The 24,088-nt window shown below is 46.3% G+C and overlaps 1 protein-coding gene across 1 annotated transcript in view; it reads right to left on the bottom strand.

Moving 5' to 3' along the window:
- Positions 1–19,122, bottom strand: part of ccdc39 (coiled-coil domain containing 39) — a 187,870-nt gene extending 168,748 nt beyond the window's left edge. The window contains exons 1-3 of the mRNA XM_038816334.1: positions 18,952–19,122; positions 15,683–15,802; positions 11,557–11,703 (exon numbers count right to left, since the gene is read on the bottom strand). Coding sequence (XP_038672262.1) covers positions 11,557–11,703; positions 15,683–15,802; positions 18,952–19,041 — 357 coding nt within the window. The 5' untranslated portion in view covers positions 19,042–19,122. The remainder of the gene's footprint in view (positions 1–11,556; positions 11,704–15,682; positions 15,803–18,951) is intronic.
- Between the last annotated feature and the right edge of the window lie 4,966 nt (positions 19,123–24,088).

The raw sequence follows: 24,088 nt of genomic DNA, 5'->3' as shown, positions 1-24,088 counted from the left end.
GCCCCCCTGCTTCCTCAATACGACCTGTCCCTCTACATATCTTTGGATCATCTGTAAACTTAGCAACAGTAACTTCAGTTCCTTCTTCCAAATCGTTAATGTATATTGTGAAAAGTTGTGGTCCCAGCACAGACCCCTGAGGCACATCACTAGTCACCGGCTGCCATCCTGAAAAAGACCCCTTTATCCTCATTCTCTTCCTTCTGCCAGTCAGACAATCCTCTATCCATGTCAGGATCTTACCCTTAATACCATGGGCTCTTAACTTATTTAACAGTCTCCTATGCGGCACCTTGTCAAAGGCCTTCTGGAAATCTAAATAAATCATGCCCACTGGTTCTCCTCTATCTAACTTCCTTGTTATCTCCTCAAAGAACGCTAACGGATCTGTCATATATGACCTCCCCTTGACGAAGCTGTGCTGATTCAGTCCTATTTTATCATGCACTTCCAAGTACTCTTCTATTTCTCTCTACATGTTGCCCCTCGGTGACATTATCTGAAAGCACAGCGTTAGTTTTCAGATGTATCCTCATGGCACGCAGATTCACTAATAGACTCCTCCACTGTTGCTAAATTATCAGACTACTCATCCAATACTAAAAGGAAAGTACTTCAGATGCTAGAGATCTGAAGTACAAACAGAAAGTGCTGGAAAAACTCAGCAGATCGGGCAGCAACTGGAGAGAGAGAATGGAGTTAACATTTTAAGTCTTTAAACATTAACTGTTTCTCGCACCTCAGATGCTGCCAAGCCTGCTGAGCTTTTCCAGCACTTTGTTTTTATTATTAGTTATCCGACATCTAGGACTGGATTGGCAGAAATTTCCTCCAATTAAATATTGGGCAGACAGAAGCCATCATTTTTGGTCTCCTGCTCCAAACCCTTTCCTTGGCTACCCACTGAATCCCACTTCCTTACAATGCTCGGAGGTTAAGCCACACTGCTTACAACCTTGGTGTCACATGTGACCCCAGGATACACTTGTAACCTCATATTCATGCCATCACTGAGACCACCTATTTTCACCTTTTCATCTTCTGCTGAGACTCTAATTCATCCCGTTGTTATCTCCAGACTTGATTATCCCAATGCACTCATGACTGCTTTCCAGCATTCTAAACTCTGTAAACTCCGTCATTAAAGATTCTGCTGAGATCGGTCGTGGGCAACGGAGCTCCAATAGTTGCGTCCCGTTCCGGGGGAAGACAAAAAAACAAAACGCGTAATCCGGCCGGACTATCCCCCCCTGCCCCCGACGGCAGGAGAAAACGGGGGGGCCGAGGGAGGACCAAGCCAGCGACAGGGATCTAGCCAGCGGCAGGGATCGAGCCGCCCACACCCCCTACACGGCAGGAGAAGCAGGAGAACACGGGGACCAAGCGAGGACTGAGACAGAGGCAGGGATTTAAAAAATCTTTTGAAAAAGGTGTTTCAGAGGGGGAATAAAAGTGTTAAAGGAGAGAAGGGAAGGCGAGAAGAAAAGAGGGAGGAAAAAAAAGGGTAAGGGAGGGAGAAAAAAAAGGGGGGAAAAAATGCCAGTAGGTAGCCAACGCAGAGAAAGGGCACCAGAAGCAGAATGGGCGATGGGCGAGCTCACTCAGACGAGCTAACCAGCGCACGAAGCAACGGAACGGAAGGCCCGCCGCAACAAAAAGAACTGGACAGACAGGAGCTTTTTCCCCTTGGGCCAGTGGGGAACTGGAACTGGAAGTCATCCTTTGCCGAGGTGCTGAGGGAACATCAGCAGGAAACAAGGCAGAGGCGTGGGCAGACATGGAGGCTGCGTGCAGGCAGCAATGGCCAAGGCCCTAGCGGAGGTGCAGCTCGCCCTGGGCAGAGCAGAGGTGAGATGGAAGCCCAAGAGGTGAAACTGGAAGCCCAAGAGGCAACCATTAAGGAGCTGGAAAAAGCTGCGACTGACAAGAGCGACCGGATCATGGCCCTGGTGAAGGAGGTGGCGAGACTGGTCACAACGCAGGGGAACTTGAAGGGCAGAGTGGAAATCACTCGAGAAGGCAAAATGTAAGGTTAGTGGGCCTTCCAGAGGAGATCGAAGGTAGAAACCCCACGGCATATGTGGCTGAGATGCTGGGTAACTTAGTGGGGAGGAAAACTTTCCCCACCCCACCAGAAATGAATAGAGCGCACCGATCGCTGCGCCCGAAGCCCAAGGTAGAGGATCATCCGAGGAAAGTTATAGCTAAACTGTACCGGTACCAAGACAGGGAAACAATCCTGTGCTGGGCCAGGCAAAACAGAACCTGCAAAATGGGAAGGGCACTTCATTAGAGTCTACGAGGACATTGGGGCAGACCTAGCCAGGAGACGGGCCGAATTCAATAGATCAAAAGCAGCTCTTCACAAGAACGATGTTTTGGTATGCTGTCCCCAGCGAAACTCTGGGTCACATACCAAGAAAGAGAGTACTTCTTCACAGCCCCCGCCGAAGCAAACAAGTTTGTCGAGGAACACGGGTTGTAAAGCCAACAGCAAGGGTAGAAATAATGGGCCCCTGGCAAGGGTCAACAGCACGCCAACGGGGGGGAGGCAACGGCAGCCCCCCCCCCCCCCCCCACCACTGCACGCGCACCCTGAACAAAAAGCAAACCACTACCCGAGGGACCGCTTCAGGTGGGAGACCAGACCCCAGCATGAGGGAACGAGAGTAGTGGAGAAGGGAGAGCAAGCGAGAGGAGTGCAGGGTGGGACGGGGGAAGAGAGGGCAGAAAACCGTAGAGTTCAGGCAAGGGAGAAGCGAGACAGTGACCCCCGAGAGGGGGGCAGGAGAGCAAAAGGGATAGGAACAGGGGAAAGAGGGACAAAAGAGTATACGGGAGAGGGGAGAAAAAGGGGGGGAAAGGGAGGGACCGGAGTAGGGGGGTTGAACACAGGGAGGGAGGGACAAACAAGGCTAGAAAGAGAACAACAATAGAGCTACAAAGTGCCACAACCAAAGGCTCGGAACAAGGAATCGCTGCAAACATCCACCCAGTATGGTCTCTGGGCAGAGGGAGACTCCAGAGTGCAGGGGACTACCCTTGTGGTGGACGCACAGTGGGCGGCCATGTCAGGTGCCCCTGGACATAGGGAAACCCCAGAGCGCAGGGACCCGACCGCATTGAGAGAGCAGTGACAGCGGACATCCTGGACGGCCCCCTAACAAAGAGAAACCCCGGAGGGCAGGGGCGGGTCCACCAGGTAAGTATGGTTAATCCCACAGGAGCAGGGGGACAGAAGCCCCCCACCAGCCATGTCATGGTCAGCGGGGCCCTGGATGGGGCACCTGTAGTACTAGTCAATGTGTACGCGCCCAACTGGGACGACCAAGCTTCATCAAAAAGACCATGGCAGAAATCGCTGACACAGCAACGCACCAACTAATCATGGCGGGGGGGGAGACTTCAACTGTGTACAGGATCCAACGACTGACTGATCAAGCTCCAAAACGGGGAAAACGTCAAGCATGGCAAGGGAACTCAGTCACTTTATGGAACAGATGGGAGCGGTGGACCCCTGGAGGTTCGCCCACCCAGGGGAGAAGGAGTTCTCCTTCTTCTTCCCAGTGCTCAATGATACACCAGAATTGACTTCTTTGTGGTGGGGAAAACGGTGCTTCCAGGGATAGACAAAGTGGAATACTCCGCAATTGTGATATCCGACCATGCTCCACACTACATTCACGTGAGGCTGGAGACAGGCAGGGCCCAACGCCCCACATGGCTTGGACATTGCCCTACTAGCAGACAAGGCCTTCAACGAAAATATATCACAGTCCATAGCAGAGTACACGAAGAACAACCAAAATGGGGAGGTCTCACCCTCCACATTCTGGGAAGCGCTCAAGGCCGTAGAAAGAGGGGAAATTATCGCTTTCAAAGCTCGAAGAGATAGGGAGAAAAGGGCGGCTAGGCAGCAGCTGGTCGACTCCATACTGGAGGGAGACCGTAAATACGAACGAACACGGAGATAAAGCCAGCCATCTGCTGGCACACCGACTGAGAAAGCAGGCAGCCACCAGAGAAATTACACAAATTAGGGGTACCAGAGGCATATTAAAAACAAAACCAGAAAAGATTAACAAAACCTTCAAGGCCTTCTACCAAGGGTGAGCCCCAAATGGAGGAGTCTGGGAGAAACGGTTCCTTGATGGATTGGGCATACCAATTGTGGGGGAGGGCAGAAAATGGGGCCTGGAAGCACCACAAGCACTGGGAGAGATCATGGACAGCATTAGTTCCATACAGGCGGGGAAGGCGCCGGGAACAGACGGGTTCCCGGCGGACTTCCACAAAAAAGTTGCGGGAGATGTTCACAGTCTCGCTAGCGAGGAGCACACTACCACCTACGCTAGCACAGGCCTCAATCTCGCTGACACATAAGAAAGATAAAGATTCAAACAAATGTGGGTCATACAGACCCATCTCACTGCTGAATGCAAAATACTGGCCAAAATCCTAGCCAAAAGGCTAGAAGACAGCGTACCAGAGGTGGCCGCAGAGGACCAGATAGATTTTGTCAAAGGTAGGCAGCTAACCTCGAACATCAGGTGCCTGCTAAACGTGATAAGACCCCATCAGGGGAGAGAACACCAGAGGTGATCGTCTCCCTAGACGCAGTAAAAGCTTTCGACAGGGTCGAATGGAAATACCTCATAGAGGTACTGGAGCGGTTCGGGCTTGGAACAGGGTTCACCTCCTGGGTAAAACTCCTATACACCACTCCAATGCAAGTGTACGGACCAACAACACCAACTCCTGATACTTCCAGCTGCACAGGGGCACCACAGAAGGATGCCCACTGTCCCCGCTGCTGTTCGCTCTCGCGATTGAACCATTAGCTATTGCTCTGAGCAACAAAAAGCTGGAGGGGAATTCAAAGGGGCGGCAGAGAGCACAGAGACTCATTCTATGCAGATGACCTGCTCCTCTACATTTCGGACACACAAAACAGCATGGACGGAATCATCGCGCTCCTGAACAGTTTGGCGCCTTCTCGGGCTACAAACTCAGCATGAGCAAAAGCGAGATCTTTCCTGGTACACCCACAAGTAAGGGGGGCAGCACTAACGGGATTGCCGTTTAAACAAGCCCGACACAAATTTTGCTACCTGGGGATCCAAATAGCCCATGACTGGAAAGGGATTCCTATTCCAAACCAATTCCCATTCACCTATCACCCCTGTGCTTGCTAACCTATACTGCCAACATCTTGATTTTAAAATTCTCATCTGACTTTTCAACTCCCACTCTGTTGTCTTCCAGCCTCACAACCCTGTGGGGGGCTCAGAGGCCATTGGAGCCCCTGGGTGGTTGGGGATATGCAAGGCAGTGCCCTGGGATTGAGGGGAAGTGGCATGAAGGGGGGCCTGATGCAGGGGAACCTGAAAGGGGGAGAGGGGCGTTAAGGGGTGGGGGCCTTCGGCGACCCCACAGCAGGGTGTCAGTCACTTGGGAAATGCCGATACCAGTGATGGGGGAGGGGGAGCTGATGGTTGCAAATGGGGGAGGGTCTCGGGATGCTGCTGTGGGGTGGTCTGGAGATTGAGGCGTTGATCCCCAAGGAGTTGGCCTGGCTGACATCTTTAGGTCCTGCACATCTTTTTCTCAATGGGAATATCCCCAAGCTTCAAAAAAGTGATGAAGTGTGGGTGGATTACGATGGGACTCATACTGGAAAAGCTGGTAGGATTGTCACCAGTTTTCCCATCCAAAATTACATTTGGCCATTCTCTGAGAGAATTCCGCCAAAAATATTCTGCTGCCAAAATATGAACATACAAATTAGGAGCAAGAGTAGACCACTCAGCCCCTCAAACATGTTCCTCCATTCAATAAGATCATGGCTGATCGGACTTTAACCTCAACTCCACATTCCTGCCTACTCCGGATAATCTTTCACCTGTCAATCAAGAATCTATCTCGATCTGCCTTAAAAATATTCAAAGACTCTGCTTCCACTGACTGCCTTTGGAGGAAGAGAGGTTTAGAGACTCATGACCCTCAGAGGGAAGAATTCTTCTAATCTCTATCTTAAATTAGCGACCGCTTAGTTTTAAACAGTGACCCCTCGTACTAGATTTTCTAACAAGAGGGATCATCCTCTCCACATCCACGTTGTCAATACCCCTCAAGATCTTAAAGATTTCGATCAATTCGCCTCTTAATTTTCTAAACTGTAGTGTGTGCAAATCTAACCTCTCAGACCTTACCTCATAAGACGCCAGGTCAATTCTGAACCTTCTCTGAATTGCTTCCAACACCTTTACATCTTTTCTGAAATAAGGAGACCAATACTGTACAGAATACTCCAGATGTGATCTCACCAATGCTGTGTATAACTGAAGCATAACATCCCGACTTTTGTAATTAATTCCCCCATAATAAATGATAACGTTAAGACCACAAGACGTAGGAGCAGAAGTAGGCCATTTGGCCCGTCAAGTCTGCTCCGCCGTTCAATGAGCTCATGACTGATCTGATATAATGTTAACTACACTTCCCTACCTTATCGCATAACTGTTGATTTCCTTATTGTTTATCTCAGCCTTGAACATACTTAACAACCCTCTCTGTGGTAAAGAATTCCACAGATTCAATACCCTCAGAGAAGAAATTGCTCCTCATCCCATCTCAAATGGGCGCCCCTTTACTCTGAGATTATGCCCTCTGGTCCTAGACCATCCACAAGTGGAAACATCCTCTCGGCAACTATCCTGTCAAGCCTCCTTTGGAATCCTATATGTCTCAATAAGATCACCTCTCATTCTTCTAAACTCCCAGGAGTTCAGGCCCAACCTACTCAACCTTCTCTCATATGAAAATTCCTCCATACCAGGGATCAAACTAGTGAGCCTTCTCTGGATTGCCTCCAATGCTAACATATCTTTCCTTAAAAAAGGGGACGAAAACTGTTCACAGGTGTGGTCTAACTAGTGCCGTGTGTAATTCAGTAGGACTTCCCTATTTTTATACTCCATTGCTTTTGAAATAAAGGCCAACATTCCATTTGCCTGCCCAATTACCTGATGAACTTGTGATTTAAGCACAAGGACCCCCAAATCCCTCTGTGCTGCTGTTTTCTGCAGTCTTTCTTCATTTCAATAATATTCAGCTCCTTTATTCTTCTTACTAAATTGATAATTTCACATTTTCCTGCATTATATTTCATCTGCCAAGTTTTTTGCCCACTCAGCTAACCTGTCTATATCTCTCTGTAGACTCTTTGTGTCTTCCTCACCACTTGCCTTCCCACCTATTTTTGTGTCATCCGCAAGCTTTCTGACACAACCTCGCTGTTAATCATTGGCGACATATTTCATTGCTGCAAAGCTCCCATCAAAGGAACACATCTCACAAGAAATATCATCGCCACCACACAAGCAGCTGCCACAGTTCAGGCAAGAAAGCAGAGGGGTCTCCCGGTGATGACCCCCATATGTTTATCTGTTAATTTTCCTCATTACCTGCTGTATCTGTATAGTAGCTTTTTGTGATTCATCCACACGCGAGCTTGATATGGAATGGCATACCTCAAGCTATAAGCCCCTGGCGACAGACTAGCGACCTGTTCCAGGAATTACTACTTGTGGAAACAGACAAAAATCTGCCTTCGTGTACCATTTAAGGCAACTCTCTGTTTTCTGTTTGCCAACTAATCTTCAATCAATACCAATATGTTACCACCTGCACCCTGAGCTTTTATTTGACCCAATTTTACTCAACGTCAGCAAAACTAAGGAACTGGTATTGAATTCAGGAACCGAAGTATCGTACACACTCCTGTCTGCATCAATGGTGCCGAGGTTGAGATGGTTGATAGCTTCAAATTTCTAGGTGTGCACATCACCAAGAATCTGTCCTGGTCCACTATTGTCGATGCTATGACCAAGAAAGCACATCAGCAGGAAACTAAGGAAATTTGGCATGTCCACATTGATGCACCATAGAAATCATCCTGTCTGGCTGCATCACAGCTTGGTATAGCAATTGCTCGGCCCAAGACCGTAAGAAACAACAGTTGTGAACACAGCCCAGTCCACCAAGCAAACCCGCCTCCCATCTATTGACTCTGTCCACACCTCCCTCTGCCTTGGGAAAGTGGGCAGCACAATTAGAGACCCTTCCACCTGGGTTATTCTCTCTTCCAACTCTTCCATTGGACAGGAGAAGAAAAATCTGACAACACATGCTAACAGGTTCAAAAATAGCTTTGTCCCAGCTGTTACCAGGGGCGGGATTCTCCCCTACCCAGCGGGGTGGGGGGTCCCGGCGTAGCGGAGTGGCGCCAACCACTCCGGAGTCGGGCCTCCCCAAAGGTGCGGAATTCTCCACACCTTTAGGGGCCAAGCCCTCACATTGAGGGGCTAGGCCCGTGCTGGAGCGGTTGGCACCACACCGACTGGCGCCCAAACCGGCTCCAGCGGCCTTTAACGCTTGCCGTCGGGGCTGGCCGAAAGGCCTTCTCTGGTTCGCGCATGCGCCGGTGCGTCAGCTGCCGCTGAAGTCACCACCGGCGCATGCGCGCTGGGGGATTCTTTTCCGCCTCCGCCATGGTGGAGGCCGTGGCGGCGGCGGAAGAAAAAGAGTGCCCCCACAGCACTGGCCCGCCCGCCGATCGGTGGGCCCCGATCGTGGGCCTGGCCACCGTGGGGGCACCCCCCGGGGTCCGAGTGCCCCGTGCCCCCCCAAGACCCCGGGGGCCCGCTCGCGCCGCCGATCCCGCCGCCACCAGAGGTGGTTCAAACCACGGCGGCGGGAGAGGCCTCCCAGCGGCGGGACATCGGCCCATCGCGGGCCGGAGCATCGCCGCAGGGGGCTCGCCGATCGGCGGGTGGTGTTGCCCGCCCCCGCCCATTCCCGGGTGGCGGAAAATTTCTGCCACGGCGGGGGCGAGATTTTCGGCGGCCCCGGGCGATTCTCCGACCTTGCGGGGGGTCGGAGAATTTCGCTCCAGACTCCTGAATGGCCCACTTATGGACTGAACTGATCTCTCCATGCATCTTCTACTGAGTAACACTACACTCCATATGATTCACCTGATGCCTATGTCTATGTATTTACTTTATGTATTTATTGTCTGTACTATGTTTTTCATGTATGGAATGATTTGTCTGGACTGTACGCAGAACAATACCTTTCACTGTACATCAGTACACGTGACAATAGCCTTTGATGTGGCACCTTATCAAATACCTTCTAGAAATCTAAGTACAATACATCCATTAATTTCCCTTTATCCACAGCTCATGTCACTCCTTCAAAAAACTACAACAAATTGGTTAAACATGATTTTGCTTTCACAAAACCATGTTGACTCTGTCTGATTGTCTTGAATATTTCCAAGTTCCCTGCTATAACATCTTTAATAATGGCTTATAACATTTTCCCTTTAACAAGGTTTGACCAACTGGCCTATAGTTTCCTGCTTTCTGTTGCTCTTTTTGAATAAAGGAGTTACATTTGCTGTCTTTCAACCTCATGGAACTTGCTCCGAAACCAATGCATCAACTATCTCATTAGCCATTTCTTTCAGGACCGTACGGGGAAGTTCATCCAGACCAGGCGATTTGCCAGCCTAAAGGCCCAACAATTTGCTCAATACTACTTTCCTAGTGATTGCCATTTTCATGAGTTCCTCCCTCTCTACCATTTCCTGATTTACAGCTATTTAAGAACACCATGCTGGCACCCTATCAGTACTCTTCTTGACCTTTAAAGACTCTTTGGTTAGCCACATAATACCTCTGCAGTATTCTATGCTACCATGACTTTGTGCTTATCTTAACCTGGAATTAGTTAGTCAGATTTAAACTAATACTTTGTTGCAATACCTGTGAGGGCCAATAACTTTAAAAAAGAAATTCAAACTTCAGTGAATCACTGAAAGGAATGAAACAACAAGATTTCAAATGTAAAGACTTTTGCTGTAACAAACCAACTAAAACCAACGTTGACTAAACACTAGGCAAGTTATACTTTAAACTACAGAAAAGACCCTAATTAACACTTAAGACAATCAAAAATCTCCCTCGAGTATTATACTTTACTCTGTCCCTTAAATGGACACTGCATTCTCACAGGATCCCCGAGGGCTTGCTTCCTTTCTTTTCCTTTCTCAGCCAAATAACATCTAATCCCAGACTGACTTTCACAGTAAGGGACAAATTGGAGATTTTCCCTTCTAGCCAAAGCTAGGCGGAACTGCCAGCTTTACCTAACCCTCACAAATCAAGGCTTCTCAATCTGAGTGCGAACTCCTACCCATATCTTGCATGGTGAACAGCAGAAATTTGCTGCTTTTATCCCTCTGCTCTCTCTCTCTCTTGGATTCTTGCAGACTGAACATGTCCATGAGATTCAGTGATATTTTTTATGAAACAATGTAACCTAATCCTACAATGGTTTCTGATAGACCCTTCCCCTGTTAAAGTAACAAGTAAAATTTGCAGCACAAATGTCAGACAAGAAACATCTCTAACAGGAGATAATCTAATAAGCTCCCTGGGCATTCAATGGAATTGCTGAATCTTCCACTATCAATATCCTGGCAGTGCCACACTGGCACTCGGCATCCTTGCACTGTCACTCTGGTACCCAGCCAGTGCTCCTGCTGGCTTGGCAGTGCCATCCAGGCACCTTGGCAGTACGAGGGTAGCAGTGCCAAGGTGCCAGCTGGGCAGTGCCAAGGTGCCCACGTTCCAGGGGGAGGGCCAGGGGGCCACCCAGCACTTACCCTGACCACCCAGGCGTGTCCGATTGCCCAGGAGAACCCCCGGGTGCCATTCCGCCTGGTCCACATTTGTGTGGACCAGTACTGATCGACGCCTGGCTGCAGCCGAATCAAAGGAGGTTGGTGGATCCCACGTGGGCGAGGCGCGGAGCCTGTCGGGAGGCTCGCTGCAGGCCTCTCCCGGGATTCTCCAGCTGCGCTGTGCTCTTGCTTGAGCGCAATACAGCCAGAGACTCGCACCCGAAGCAATTGGAAAGTAAAGTATATGCCTTGATCTGCACAATTTGAACAGACTCAACTGCCATGTCGGAAAAATTATGTCAGTTTGCTGTAGCTATCTGTTTTTTTTCTAAATTAGATGCATCCAATTGTAGTTGGCAACTGGTTTTGGTTACTTGGTTTTAAAGAATAGGAAATAATAGTGGTGGTTACATTCATAAGTTCAAGATATCAAAACATTTACTTAGCTGTTCACCTCGCCATTGAAAACTCATAAGGCAGACAGTCATAGCTTCACTGTAAAAAGAACTTGAAGATACTGAACATGGTGGAATAATTTTTCCCTAACTAACCAGGCGGAAAGCTGGTATGGTTAGATTAATCACCCACTTTATACTCCATTCTATTTTTACTTTCCAGTAATTGTGAACAAATAGAGTATTAAGTACTGTGCAGTGGGGCTCCAAATAGTCTTTTGACCACTGATCAATGTTCATCAGCTGTGCACATGGATACCTAGAATTTCATACAAATTCAAATTAATCATCAAATTACACTATCTGAGTGAATATGCAGCAAATTCAACAACCTATTTTAACACTTACCTCCATTATATTCTTTCTCTCTCTCAATACAGCCATGCCATTTTCAAGCCGGCGAATCTCTTGTTTGAGACGTTCCATCTCCCGCTCTGCAAGAAACCCGAACTGCTGTTCGGTTTCAAGTTCTTTTTCTCGTGCTTTTTGTAAAGACTAAAATAAATGAAATTATCAGTAGCATGTATTGTTTCAAGATTTTTTCCCCGCACAGAATGGAAAAAGTAAGTTGAATTTGCTCAAGGAGCAAGCGAATGTTAATAATGTTCCATCAATGTTGGAATGTTCAATTTACTCAACTCGTTCACTATTTAATAGATCCTGGGAACCATTCATATGCTTGTTTAAAAACCAAAAAGTTGGAAATATCCAGCAGGTTTAGCAACATTTGTAGAGAATAACAGAGTTAATAGCCTGAATTTTACCAGTTGAATCATCAGGAAGAAATTTGGTTGGTATGGGTGGGACTTCTTCAACAATTTTACAAGGAAGAGTCAATTAGGAAATGGCAAGAGGGAGCGAGCCAAGTAAGGGTGGGCAGCTCGCTTAGAGACACCATTTTAAAAAGCACTTGTGCAGCATTCAGACAGGCTGCATGTATAGGCTACAAAAGGTGTTTATATGGAGGCTGCAGAGGAATGGTTTCATCATGAGGAAGGAGCACTTCACGATTCGGCAATACACCCCTGGATATGCTCTGGTAGGTAGTTCGGGTAAGCAGCGATGTCTTGTTTCCAGCAGAGGAGATGGCAGACATAATGAACATTTGTTGCAAGAACCTGGGTCCTGTGAAGGAAGAGATATAATGACCTAGTGCTTTCTGCTAAGGTTTGTGATATTTCGAATTGCAAGCTGGAAGTCCAACTGAATTAAAAGGCACCCATGAAATGTGAGGCCAGGGCAACACCAGGCACAAATGTCCACACTGAGGCACGCAGTTCACATGCTCCCGAATCATATGGTCAGTGAAGGGTGAGTGCTACATTGAGATGGTGGATGAGCACATCACCATGCCATTCCATCAGCCTGCTGGTGTACATTTACAATGTCTCAGAGCGACCAGATCAGATGGCCCATAAGACAGGAGTAACAACACTGTGTATCTCAGTGCATATAAAAGAAGCGTGCTCAGATTGCCAGAGAGTGTCAAGAGCAGAGGTGGAGTGCCTCTCATTGGCATTGTGACACCGAAGGAGACGGAAGATATGGATATTGGATATGTCGTGCACGTCAGCCTGTCACTGAGGGAAATCATTCCTTAGATCATGTCTGGGCTGGGACGCTGCATGGCCCTTTAACACCACTGGAGGTTCCTGGTCAAAGGTGACACCAGGGTTGATTGAAGGAGCAGCTTAAATCATATGTCTCCATTAGGTACAGCCAAAGATGAGGAAGAGAAGGGAGCTTCTGCTACACTGGAAAGTTCAGAGACTGTCTTAGAGCAGAGGAGTGGGGCAGCTTCAAGGAACCCTGTAGGCACCTGCATGATCCACTTACCATTATACAAATAACTTGAACAGTCACAGAGTGGAACCCTTCCTGTTCATTAAAGGCTCCCAACTGCTCTGAAGGTTACATGAGGTTGTCCTCTTGCCACCTTATGCTCTCCTTGTCCAATTTCAGTGACTGGTCAGGTTCCCCTGGTCATTGCACAGGGGTTCCATGTGGCCACACTCATGTCCCTATGCCACTCTTCTCCTTACAAGAAAAGTCAAACTGTAAAAACATTGACCCCCATAGCCAAATGAAGTCTCTACTACAATGAGCCTCTCAAGAACATTGTCTTGCCTTCAGTGGTTGCTGTGGACATGGGAGACACCTGTACACTAACAGCATTAAATATGGCCCAACCCTCTACAGTGCCTCCAAGCTTGATAACATTACATCTTCAAGATAAGTCCAGTTCACTCTTAAACTCAACTGTCGTTCGGATCCTGCCTCCTTTGAGTAAGCATCTCTTGCATTGGTTTGTAAAATTGGAAAAAGGTAGGAAAATACCCAACAGTTGGCTGTTTGACAACCTTAATTACCTGTCTGTTGCTGATGTGTCAGCCACTGATCCGTCCTGATACCTGCATCTCATAAAATTAGTCAGCAACTTGTTAGGTGAGGGAAAGATCAGGAAATTAATTCCACAAAGGACACCCCAATGTAGCAGGCAATTTAGGACTAAACAGATTGAGGGGGGAAAAAAACTGCCAGCACAGAGTCAGAGGGGTACGCCCACAGCTGGCCAAATTACATTGTCCCAGTCAGACTTAAACCCGTTAGTGGGAATACACAGGATGCCACCAGGTCCATTGTTCTTCAGGACATGCTTGTCTGACCAGCTATTTGCCCATTAAAGAGTCTGATAGTTTCTTTGCCCATCAATGGGAGGTTAGTAGCATATCAATAGCATGGCTCTGTTCTTTTGTATAAACGGGAGTGAGCAATCAAACAGCAAAGATAACGCTTATGGGTTCAAGCCTGGAAACCCCATCAGAGAACCTTTGTTTGAGAGGCTGGGTGGAGCTTAGCGAGAGAGAGAGAAATAATGTTGTTCTGAATAGTTACAGAGTAGAATGCTTTAAAAATCAACTGAGGTCATGAAAGTTGTACAGGCTGAGGCTTTGGAAATCAACTGGGAAGTCATGAAAGTTGCCACCTAGGCAGGCTTTGGAAAAGGGCTTTGAATGAATGTCCCAAACAGAAGAAAAATAGCTTCCTAAATGCAAGTATTGCCGTTGTCTGTCGTTGTAAGTAGCATAAGAACTGGAAAGTGTTGTTTAATGGGAACTAGTGTGTCAAGGTTAAGAAACTAAATCTGTTATTGTTAGGGTTGAAGTTTAAAAGTTTAAATTAGCGTTATATTGGCTGTTTTCTTTCCTTTTAATAAAGTTTGTTTATAAAATAGCCAAGCCCTATTTCTTATATTATCACTCCTGGATTGAATCAATCTTTCCGCACCATATTAAAACTTTGAAAGGTTATGGCTTTGGTTCAGTCTCTTAGCCACTGTTGAGAACTGACAAGGCATTCGTAACAAAAGGAAAGGGCTGCGTCAGGAAGCCAATCCTATGCTGGCCAATACTATTTTATCAATCCCGTCCCCCACCCCCTCTGTTCCTGCCATCATAGAGACAACAGAAGTTTGCCCAATGTTTCAGTTTGATGGTTATTTGGCGTAACTGGAAAAGATAGGTTTTAAGAAGTATGTAGGATTGAGATATAGCACCTCATCTTTTAATTAGGTACTTTACAGCTTTCCAAGTTCAACAATGAATTCACCAATTTCAGATCCTAACCTCTGCCCCATTTTTCTGAATGGCAGTTTTTGGTAATTATTTTGATTTCCCATTTACACCTCCCTTACACATATCTTTTGCTTCTTTACTTATCCTATTACCAGCTCCTTCGGCTGCGCACCATTATCATTTTGCCATTTAATCTCTCCTGCCTTCCACACTATTATGGACCTTCCCTTTTGATCTTTCACCCTCCTCATTTCCCTGCCTTTGTACTTATTTAAAATCTGTTAAATGTCTAACATTTTACAAATCTGACAAAATTTCATTTCGGTGTAAGGAAAGGGATAGTTTTGATTTACTGAAAAGAAGTGCAGTTACGTAAAGTTACTTCTGTCTGTTTTCTTTGTTAAAAAATGAGCTGTGTTTCTATGATTCTAATCGAGGATGATTTTTTTTTTTGTTTTTTTATAAATTTAGATTAGCCAATTATTTTTTCCAATTAAGGGACAATTTAGCGTGGCCAATCCACCTACTCTGCACATTTTTGGGTTGTGGGGGCGAAACCCACGCAGACACGGGGAGAACGTGCAAACTCCACACGGACAGTGACCCAGAGCCGGGATCGAACCTGGGACCTCAGCGCCATGAGGCGGTTGTGCTAACCACTAGGCCACCGTGCTGCCCCATCGAGGATGATTTTGATAGAATAAGCAGTACAAACGTTTGAACATGCACAGCAAATTTAAGTTGAAATAAATGTTCGGGACCTTTATAATCCCATAGAAGTCTATCTGTAGAGAACCTTGTAAACTAGTACAATGACATCTTGCATTGGGCTATTTCAGTCACTATAAAACACTGCTGCAATGGTCAGAATAGGCTTCTATTTTGCCACTAATATATACCTGTGTATTTGTTAACTCCTGATGAACATTCTGCAGATGAACTGTCATTGCATGGATGCGATCCTCAACATTAGACAGCTGGCTTTCAAGGTTAACTTTTTCCTTCTGCTTCTTTTGTACCTAGGGTAAGAAGTTCAGAAAATATAATTTAATGTCTGACATTGTGTGAGTGTATTAAGTATTGGATTTCTTATGTAAGTGTTCTCAGCTTCTTTAGCAGACATTGCTGTCTGAATATCTGAAATGAAACAGTATGTGAGCCAGTTCAGCAGATTCAAAACATGTTTAATGTTGCTGGTCATCCAATGTTTAAGTTCAGGATTAAAATAAAGCTATACATCTGCATTCCGCCTACAATGTTTTCAGCTACCTACAAAATATTTATGCATCACTAATGAAAGAATGTCCAAATTTGAAAAGACATTTTTAGTTTTATTGTTGCCTATAACTGAGAACATCAGCTTGATTGAAAGATATTAATTCAGTCTGCACCTTCTCCTTTGTCATCCAGCTCGATGAAATTGCACTCGCCTGGTTCCATTCTTACCTATCTAATCATAGAAAGAGAATCACCTGCAGTGGCATCTCTTTCCACTCTTGCACCACTGCCTTGGTCATCTCCTATTTCTCATCTGTATGCTGAGCCTTGACGATATCATCCAAGAACACAATAGTTTTCACTCATACATTGGCAAAACCCAGAAAGAAAGACCTGCATTTATACAGTGCTTTTCATGACCCCCGGATGTCACAAAACGCTTAGCAGCCAATGAAGTATTTTTTGAAGTGTAATGATTATTGTAACAGGAAATATGGCAGCTAATTTGTGCTCAGCAAACTCCCATAAACAGCAATGTGATCATAGAATTCCTACAGTGCAGAAGGAGGTCATCAGCCCATCGTTCTGCACTGACCCTCTGAAACAGCACCTCAACCCAGGTCCACACCCCCTCTCTACCCAACTTACCTTGGCCAATAATGTTTTCTGTGTTTTGATTGAGGAATAAACGTTGGCCATGACACTAGGGACAACTCCCCTGCTTTTCTTCAAAACGGTGCCATGGGATCTTTTGCATTCACCTGAGCAGGAATGTGGGACCTCGATTTAATACCTCATCCAAAATAACTGCACCTCAGACAGTGCAATGCTCCCTCAGTACTGCAATGAGGGTCAGCATTGATTTTTGTTCTCAAGCTCTGCAGCGGAAATTTGAGTCTTGTGATTCAGAGGCACGTTTCCCAGCTCTAACTCACTGCCACCTCTCGCACCCCCTCTCTCACCTCTTCCATTGTTGAAGAATTATCAGTCCGCTTGTCCACCATCCAGGACATGCAGAAATCTTCTCCAATTCAATTTTGGAAAGACAGAAACCACTGTCTTCCATCCCAGCTACAATCTCTGTTCCATAGCTCCCAACTGCATCACTGTCCCTAGTAGTTGTCTGAGGCAGAACTGAGCTGTTTTCAACCTTGGTATCATATTTGGCTTCCATTCACAATGCTGTGCCATCATTAAGACTGCCTATTTCCACTCCCGTAACTCTGCCCTTGCCTTAGCTCATCTGCAGCTGAAGTCCTCATCCAAGCCTCTGATATCTCTACGCTTAACTATTCCAATGCACACCTGATTTTCTCCCCTCATCTACCCCGCATAAACTTCAGTGCATCCAAAACTCTGCTGCCGTGTCCTTACTTGTTCCAAGTCCAGTCCATCCATCACCGTGTGCTTGCTGACCTACACTGGCTTCTGGCCAAGAAAAGCCTTGATTATAAAATCCTCATCTTTGTTGCCTTCCCCCTAGGACCCCACCTAAGCCGCCACACCTCGGAGGTATCTGTGCATATTTAATTCTGCATTTTAGTGGGAATAGTTTCATTATAAATTATTCTCTCTTATGGTGTGCTGATATTTCAGACATTTTGTTAGAGTTGTTAAATAAATGGAAACGTGGTGAACAATTAGTTTGATTAAGTTTCACTCCAGCCCACATAAAGTATCAGATTTCACAAATTGATAAATCCAGTGATCACACTTCCCCCGGAATATTAATTGTGTCAAAACTATGCTTTGTGGGTGCCTACATTGTTACTTCTGCCAACAGTGGCCGAGAACAGCCGGAGAAGAATTTTTGAGAAGAGGTCCCCAGAAAGATTCAGTGGGTCGAGGGATTGGTGCACAAAAGGGTCTCAGGTTGGGTCGGTGCCACTCTCTTGCTGGGTCAACAGGTATCAATCATCAGGAGGAGCATATAGTGATATCATCGTTGTGTTGTAATTCAACGACTGACCACTAGGAGTCTCATTGGTTTTTAAGTAAATGTTAGAGTCAGGTCATCTCAGACTGACTAAGGGAGCTGGAGAGAGGTTGCTTGTGCATATTCATACTGTTATTTATCTGTTGTTTTGCATGAATTTGACACACAGTTAACGTTAATAAATCGCTTGTAGCTTTAGCTACAAGAGTTATATAAATCAGGCCATCCAACAAGAATATTACAGGGCAGAGCACCAAAGCTGATCTCATCACACCGAACCCAACCCCCGTTCACCGACCTGGGAAACGTGGGGCTGGATTCTCCATCCCGCTGCGCCAGATTCTAGTTCAGTTTACCATTGTGGGACAGCCCCACGCCATTGGGAAACCCCGGACTGCCGGCAAAACGCAGCATTCGGCCGGCAGAGAATCCACCTGTGGCGTTTCTTGGACCAGCCCCAGCATCCCATTCCTACTGAATCGTCCTGTTGACATAGTATGGGTTTGTTTGTGGACGAGAGGCGGGGTGCGAGGCTGGAGTGCGATTGGTGCCAAATTGGAGCAGGATTGGTGTGGAGTAAGGGTGGGATTGGGCTGAGGTTGGAGGGGTTTGGGGTGGGGTCAGGGAGGGGTTGGTGTGAGATTGGGGCGGGATTAGAGTGGGTTTGGGGCGGGGTTGGTTTCGGAGTCGGAGTGGGACGCCTGCCACCACGTTGAAGTCATTCTGCACAGCAGCAACAGCACAAGTGCATGTCGAGGCCCGGGTCCAAGGTAGACTTTAACCTGTCTTTAACCGGCACACACTGCAGAGGGAGGAAAGCAATGATGGTGAATTATGTTGTATTTTAACTGTCACTTCACCTGATGAAGGAGCTGCGCAAAAGCTTGTGATTTCAAACAAACCTGTTGGACTTTAACCTGGTGTTGTGAGACTTCCTAATGTGCCCAGCCCAGGCCAGCGCCGACATCTCCACATCGGATTTTAACCCAGCCAGAGATTGGGGGCATTACTTACATTAGCTTCCAAACACTTGTTTTCCGAGTTTCCCACGGGTATGGCGAAGCCATCGTCCCAGTTTATTTCGCACAGGATGTTATCCGTCATTGTCCGCGCTTTGCAGACCCGGGTGCTCCACTCGAAAGGCGATCAAGGCTGAGGCGAAGGAGGGGGTGGGGGTTTCCCTTGGTTACGTTGGCGCCCTTAGCAACCGCCTTAGCGACGGAGGGTTCCGGTTGTAAACAGACGCGCTTCCGGCGGGGCCTGGCTGGCGAGGCCGCTGGGGGGCGCTCTGCCCCCACGTGGCGACGCTGCGGGGCGGCTTGCTGGCTCGGCTCCGCCCGCCCTGCCGCCTGTCACTCATCCCGGCCGCCACCGTTCACTCCAGTAAAGAGTTCCGGTGCAGACGCTGGATGGCTGAGCTCTGCTTTCAGTTCGGTTTCTCTACTCCCGAATTGTGCATTGTGGGGTGGGTGACAATCTTCAGAAGAATGAGAAGCACCCCAGCCCACATGGGGAAAAGGCAGAGTAAAAACGACAAAAATGGATAAAGAAATTAAGCTCATTTTTAAAAGTGGATATGGTAGAAAGGGTTATGCTTTTTGAATGGGGGAGAAAAGGACTGAGACATGGCAAAAAAAAGCAAAACACTGCGGACACTGTCATCTGAAATAAAATCAAAATGCTGGGTAAAGTCAGCAGGTCTGGCAGCATCTGTGGAGAGAGAAACACGGTTAACGTTTCCAGTCTGTACAACCCTTCGGCGGGTCGAACAGTCAAAGGGACTCGAAACGTTAACTCATCCACCAGATCCCCCCCCCCCCCCCCCTTTTCAGGGGCGATATATAGTGGGATAGTGCTAATGGCATGGATTAATAATCCACTGGTCCAGGCGAATACTCTTGGCCTATGGGTTTAAATCCCAGCATGACAGCTGGTGGAATTTAAATTTAGTTAATAAATCTGGAACTAAAAGCTACCCTCAGTAATAGTGACCATGAAACTTACTGGTTGGCAATGTGGACATTCTGAATTCTCCCTTAGCGTATCCGAACAGGCGCCGGAGTGTGGCGACTAGGGGATTATCACAGTAACTTAATTGCACTGTTGATGTTGATGTATGATGACTTGTGACAACAATAAAGATTATTATTATAATTATTATTACATCAATTATAAAAATACATCTGGTTCACTAATGCCCTTTAGGGAAGGAAACCTGCCATAAACCTACAGCATTGTGGTTGATGTAGTTTGAGGGTGTGGCATGTATGTGACTAACATGGAAGTGAGTACAGTACCACTGCACATTGATGTAAGAGAACACATGACTTGCACCAAGGGCTCAATCGAGTGTTGGACAGAGACGTGTGCACAAGCAAGTATGGAGACAGCTTCTAGCTTGAACCCTTTGCTGTATATATATATAGATAGTTCTTGTAGGTAACAAATACATACAGCGAACCTACTTGAGAATACGCACAATAGTGGCAGCAATGTAAAAACCCAATACCTCACAAAAGTGGAGGGAGAAAATAAATTCTTGCTAAAGTAAAGAAAAAGCCGAAGAAGCATTTTGACCTGAGGAAAATCTTAAGAGGCAGGTGCACAGAGGAAAATTGCCAGGGAAAAGCTCCAAAGAAAACCTTGGAAGTTGAAGGCAAAAATCTAAAGTTCCTCGCTACAGCAGCAGACTCCGTTGGATCTCTTGGAAGTCCAGCTTCAATTCCTAGAGTGCAGAGTTCGAAGACTTCGCAGGTGTGAGCCAAAACGTTTAAATTACAGATCATGTAAGTCCTGAGAAACTTTTAAACAGTTCAGTGGTCAGCAATTGCTGTTTAAAAGTAAGAATCTGTAGGAATCCGGAGTCAGCACTGAACATGAGGCAGCCAAGCTCGCTCTGAAAAGAGAAATAAGAATCATTCCTGAAGAATCAAGACTAAATCAGCTTTAAAGACCAGTAAAGGTTAGGATTTGGTTTTGGTGACCCTGAAGTATAGTGCTGAAAAGGAGAGTGTTCTGGGCCAGGGTTTAGAGAACCCCAAAGTGTATCATGGAGTTTACCTGACCCACACCTTTTAATAGAGTGTGGTATGGGGAGCACATGGCCCACTCTATAGGTGTGTACAGCAGAAAGTAAAAGTGTCTGGAATGAGCTGCCAGAGGCAGTAGTAGAGGTGGGTACAATTTTGTCTTTTAAAAGTGAAAGTAAAAAGCTGACAGACAACCCAGCTCCACCCACTCTGACATCACTGCAGTAATAAACACCCATTTATTAAAGGTACTCTCACTACAGATATTTAGATACACACCCATTTATAAACATCCATTTCTTAAAGGTACTCTCATACGACAAGAGGTCTTCAACCAGTTGATCCAAGCAGATATTGTTTAAAACTTTTTCAAGACTGAGCACGGGCACTATTGCAGCCAGAGTCCATCAAAACTGGTAAGTGTGGATAAACCCTTTAATAAATGGTGGTACCATCTTGAATTTCAGAAACTTATAGACGTCTATAAAATAATGAGGGGCATAGATAAGGTAGATAGTCAACATCTTTTCCCAAAGGTAGGGGAATCTAAAATTAGAGGGCATAGGTTTAAGGTGAGAGAAGAGAGATACAAAAGGGTCCAGAGGTGCAGTGTTTTCACACAGAGGATTGTGAGTGTCTGGAATGAGCTGCCAGAGGCAGTAGTAGAGGTGGGTACAATTTTGTCTTTTAAAAAGCATTTAGACAGTTATATGGGTAAGATGGGTATCGAGGGATATGGGCCAAATACGGGCAATTGGGTCTCGATTCGTGGTAAAAACTGGGCAGCATGGACAAGTGGGCTGAAGGGCCTGTTTCCATGCTGTAAACCTCTATGGCTCTATAACTTCTTCATGTTAAATTTAGCATTTTCTTTCAACTGGATTAATAATCCATTTTACCAGAACAATTTGGATTTATCCAAGGGTCAAACTTAAATGGAAATTTGGGTCCTGGAGAAGAGAATTTTTAAACTACCAGAGTACGTCTAATTAGAAATTCAGAAGAAGTCCAGATGAACAGTTTTTTAGACTGATGTGGTGAATGTACTGATTAAATAATCCCAATTAATGCAGTTCATTAATGAATCCTCAATCCGAACAGAGCTTTAAAAAAATACAGAACCCCCCAGTAAAGCACCAAAAGAATGAGAAAACAATACTTGAGTAAACCACATGAGGCAGCCAGAAATGCAGGAAACTTTCCAAAAGTCTCAAAAATATATGTGTTTGGAAATCCCAACACATTGCCTCAACTGGAGTATATGAAGACAGGTTGAGTAAGTTGGGTCTATACTCATTGGATTTAGAAGAATGAGAGGTGATCTTATTGAGACATTGTCAGGGGGCTTGACAGGGTAGATGCTAAGTGATTATTTCCCCATATGGGAGAATCTGGGACCCGAGGACATAATCTCAGGGTAAGGGGTTGGATATTTAAGACAGAGATGAGGACGGAATTCTCCTCTCAGAGTAGTGAATCTGTGGAATTCCTTACCACAGAGAGCTGTAGCGATTGGGTTATTAAGTTTGTTCAAGGCTCAGGCCATTAGATTTTAATTCAGTAAAGGAGTCTAGGGTTATGGGGATAAAATGGGCAAGTGGAGTTGAGGATTATTCTGTCAGACCAGCCATGTTCACATTGAATGACAGAGCAGACTCAATGGGCCAAATAACCTACTTCTGCTCCTACAGCCCGTACCAGCCTCCCTGGACAGGCGCCGGAATGTGGCGACTAGGGGCTTTTCACAGTAACTTCATTGAAGCCTACTCGTGACAATAAGCGATTTTCATTTCACATCTTATGGCTTATGGTCTAACTGGAACAGCAGGTGATAGTGCATGATGATCAGCTGGCTGTAAATGAAGGAAAGCTATCTGATTAAACCAACTAAAGTCATCAATGAACCAAACTGTTAAGATATGAACAGACAAATTCCTGAGGTGTCATAGAAGTATAGGTAAGATACTGCAGAGCTGAAGAAACTGGTTGAACATTTGGAGGAAAACTTGGAAAGATTCTGGCCGTTTGCTGGCGGCAGGATTCTCTGGCGACATGGGGTAGCTTCAATGGAAAATTCCACTGACAGCAGCGGGTGCAGAGAATTCCACTGCCAGAGAACAGTGCCCACATCCCACCTCCAAGAAACTCGTAGCTGGCAGGCCAGAGAATCCTGCCCTACATCTCCAAGGAAACATTTGAGTTGAGAATGAAGAACCTAGAAGGGCAAAATAAAGTAAAAGTTCTCACAAAAGAACATGAGGAGTCTCAAAAAACAAATTAGCAGAAGCACAATTACAGACTGCGAACTCGAATGACAGCACTTGCGGATCCCGTCTGGTGCGCCCCCCCCCCCCCCCCCCCCCCCATCACCCCGGCAGACAGTCCACAATCCGCGAAGCCAGAAACCTAGCCAGCAACTTAGCATCCACATTCAACTGCAATATTGGACAGTAGGACCCAGGCTGCTCTGGGTACATGTCTTTCTTCAGGATCAGAGATATTGAGGCCTGTGCCAATGTAGAAGGGAGCTCACCCTTCTCCCTCACCTCATTAAATGCCTTCACCAGCAGGGGCCCCAGGTCACCCAAAAACGTTTCATAAAACTCTATTGGAAAACCATCCAGACCCGGGGCCTTCCCTGTCTGCATTCCCATACCCTCCAGCACCTCCACCGATTCAATGGGCACTCCCAGCCCCTATACCAGCCCCTCTCCGATCTGGGGAATTCCAGCCCGTCCAAAAAATCCCGCATTCCCTCTCCCTCAGCCAGGGGTTCCAATTCATAAAGCCTCCTATAGAACTCAAGAAAACACCCCCTCAGCAGGTCAGGCATAATTGATGGAGAAAGAAACTGAGTTAACATTTCAGGTCAATAATCTCTGACTAGAAATATATGACCCTAGTGCAGACTTTAAACACATTGATATCAAAGAATCTACAGTTTAATTTGGGTATTGAAAGACGTAAATTTGTTAAAACTATTTAGCATTGCCCACGACAAGCATATTACACAGACGATAATAGAACTATGTGTGTCCTTATTGGGCGAAGAATGTCTTTTGCCAGGTGCCGGAAACAATAAACCATTTTTTAAAAATGGGTTTGGAATTCCATTGTATCTT

The sequence above is a fragment of the Scyliorhinus canicula genome, chromosome 13 (assembly GCF_902713615.1).
Source record: "Scyliorhinus canicula chromosome 13, sScyCan1.1, whole genome shotgun sequence".
NCBI classification, from domain to species: Eukaryota; Metazoa; Chordata; class Chondrichthyes; order Carcharhiniformes; family Scyliorhinidae; genus Scyliorhinus; species Scyliorhinus canicula.
This window is presented reverse-complemented; position numbering and strand designations above follow the sequence as displayed.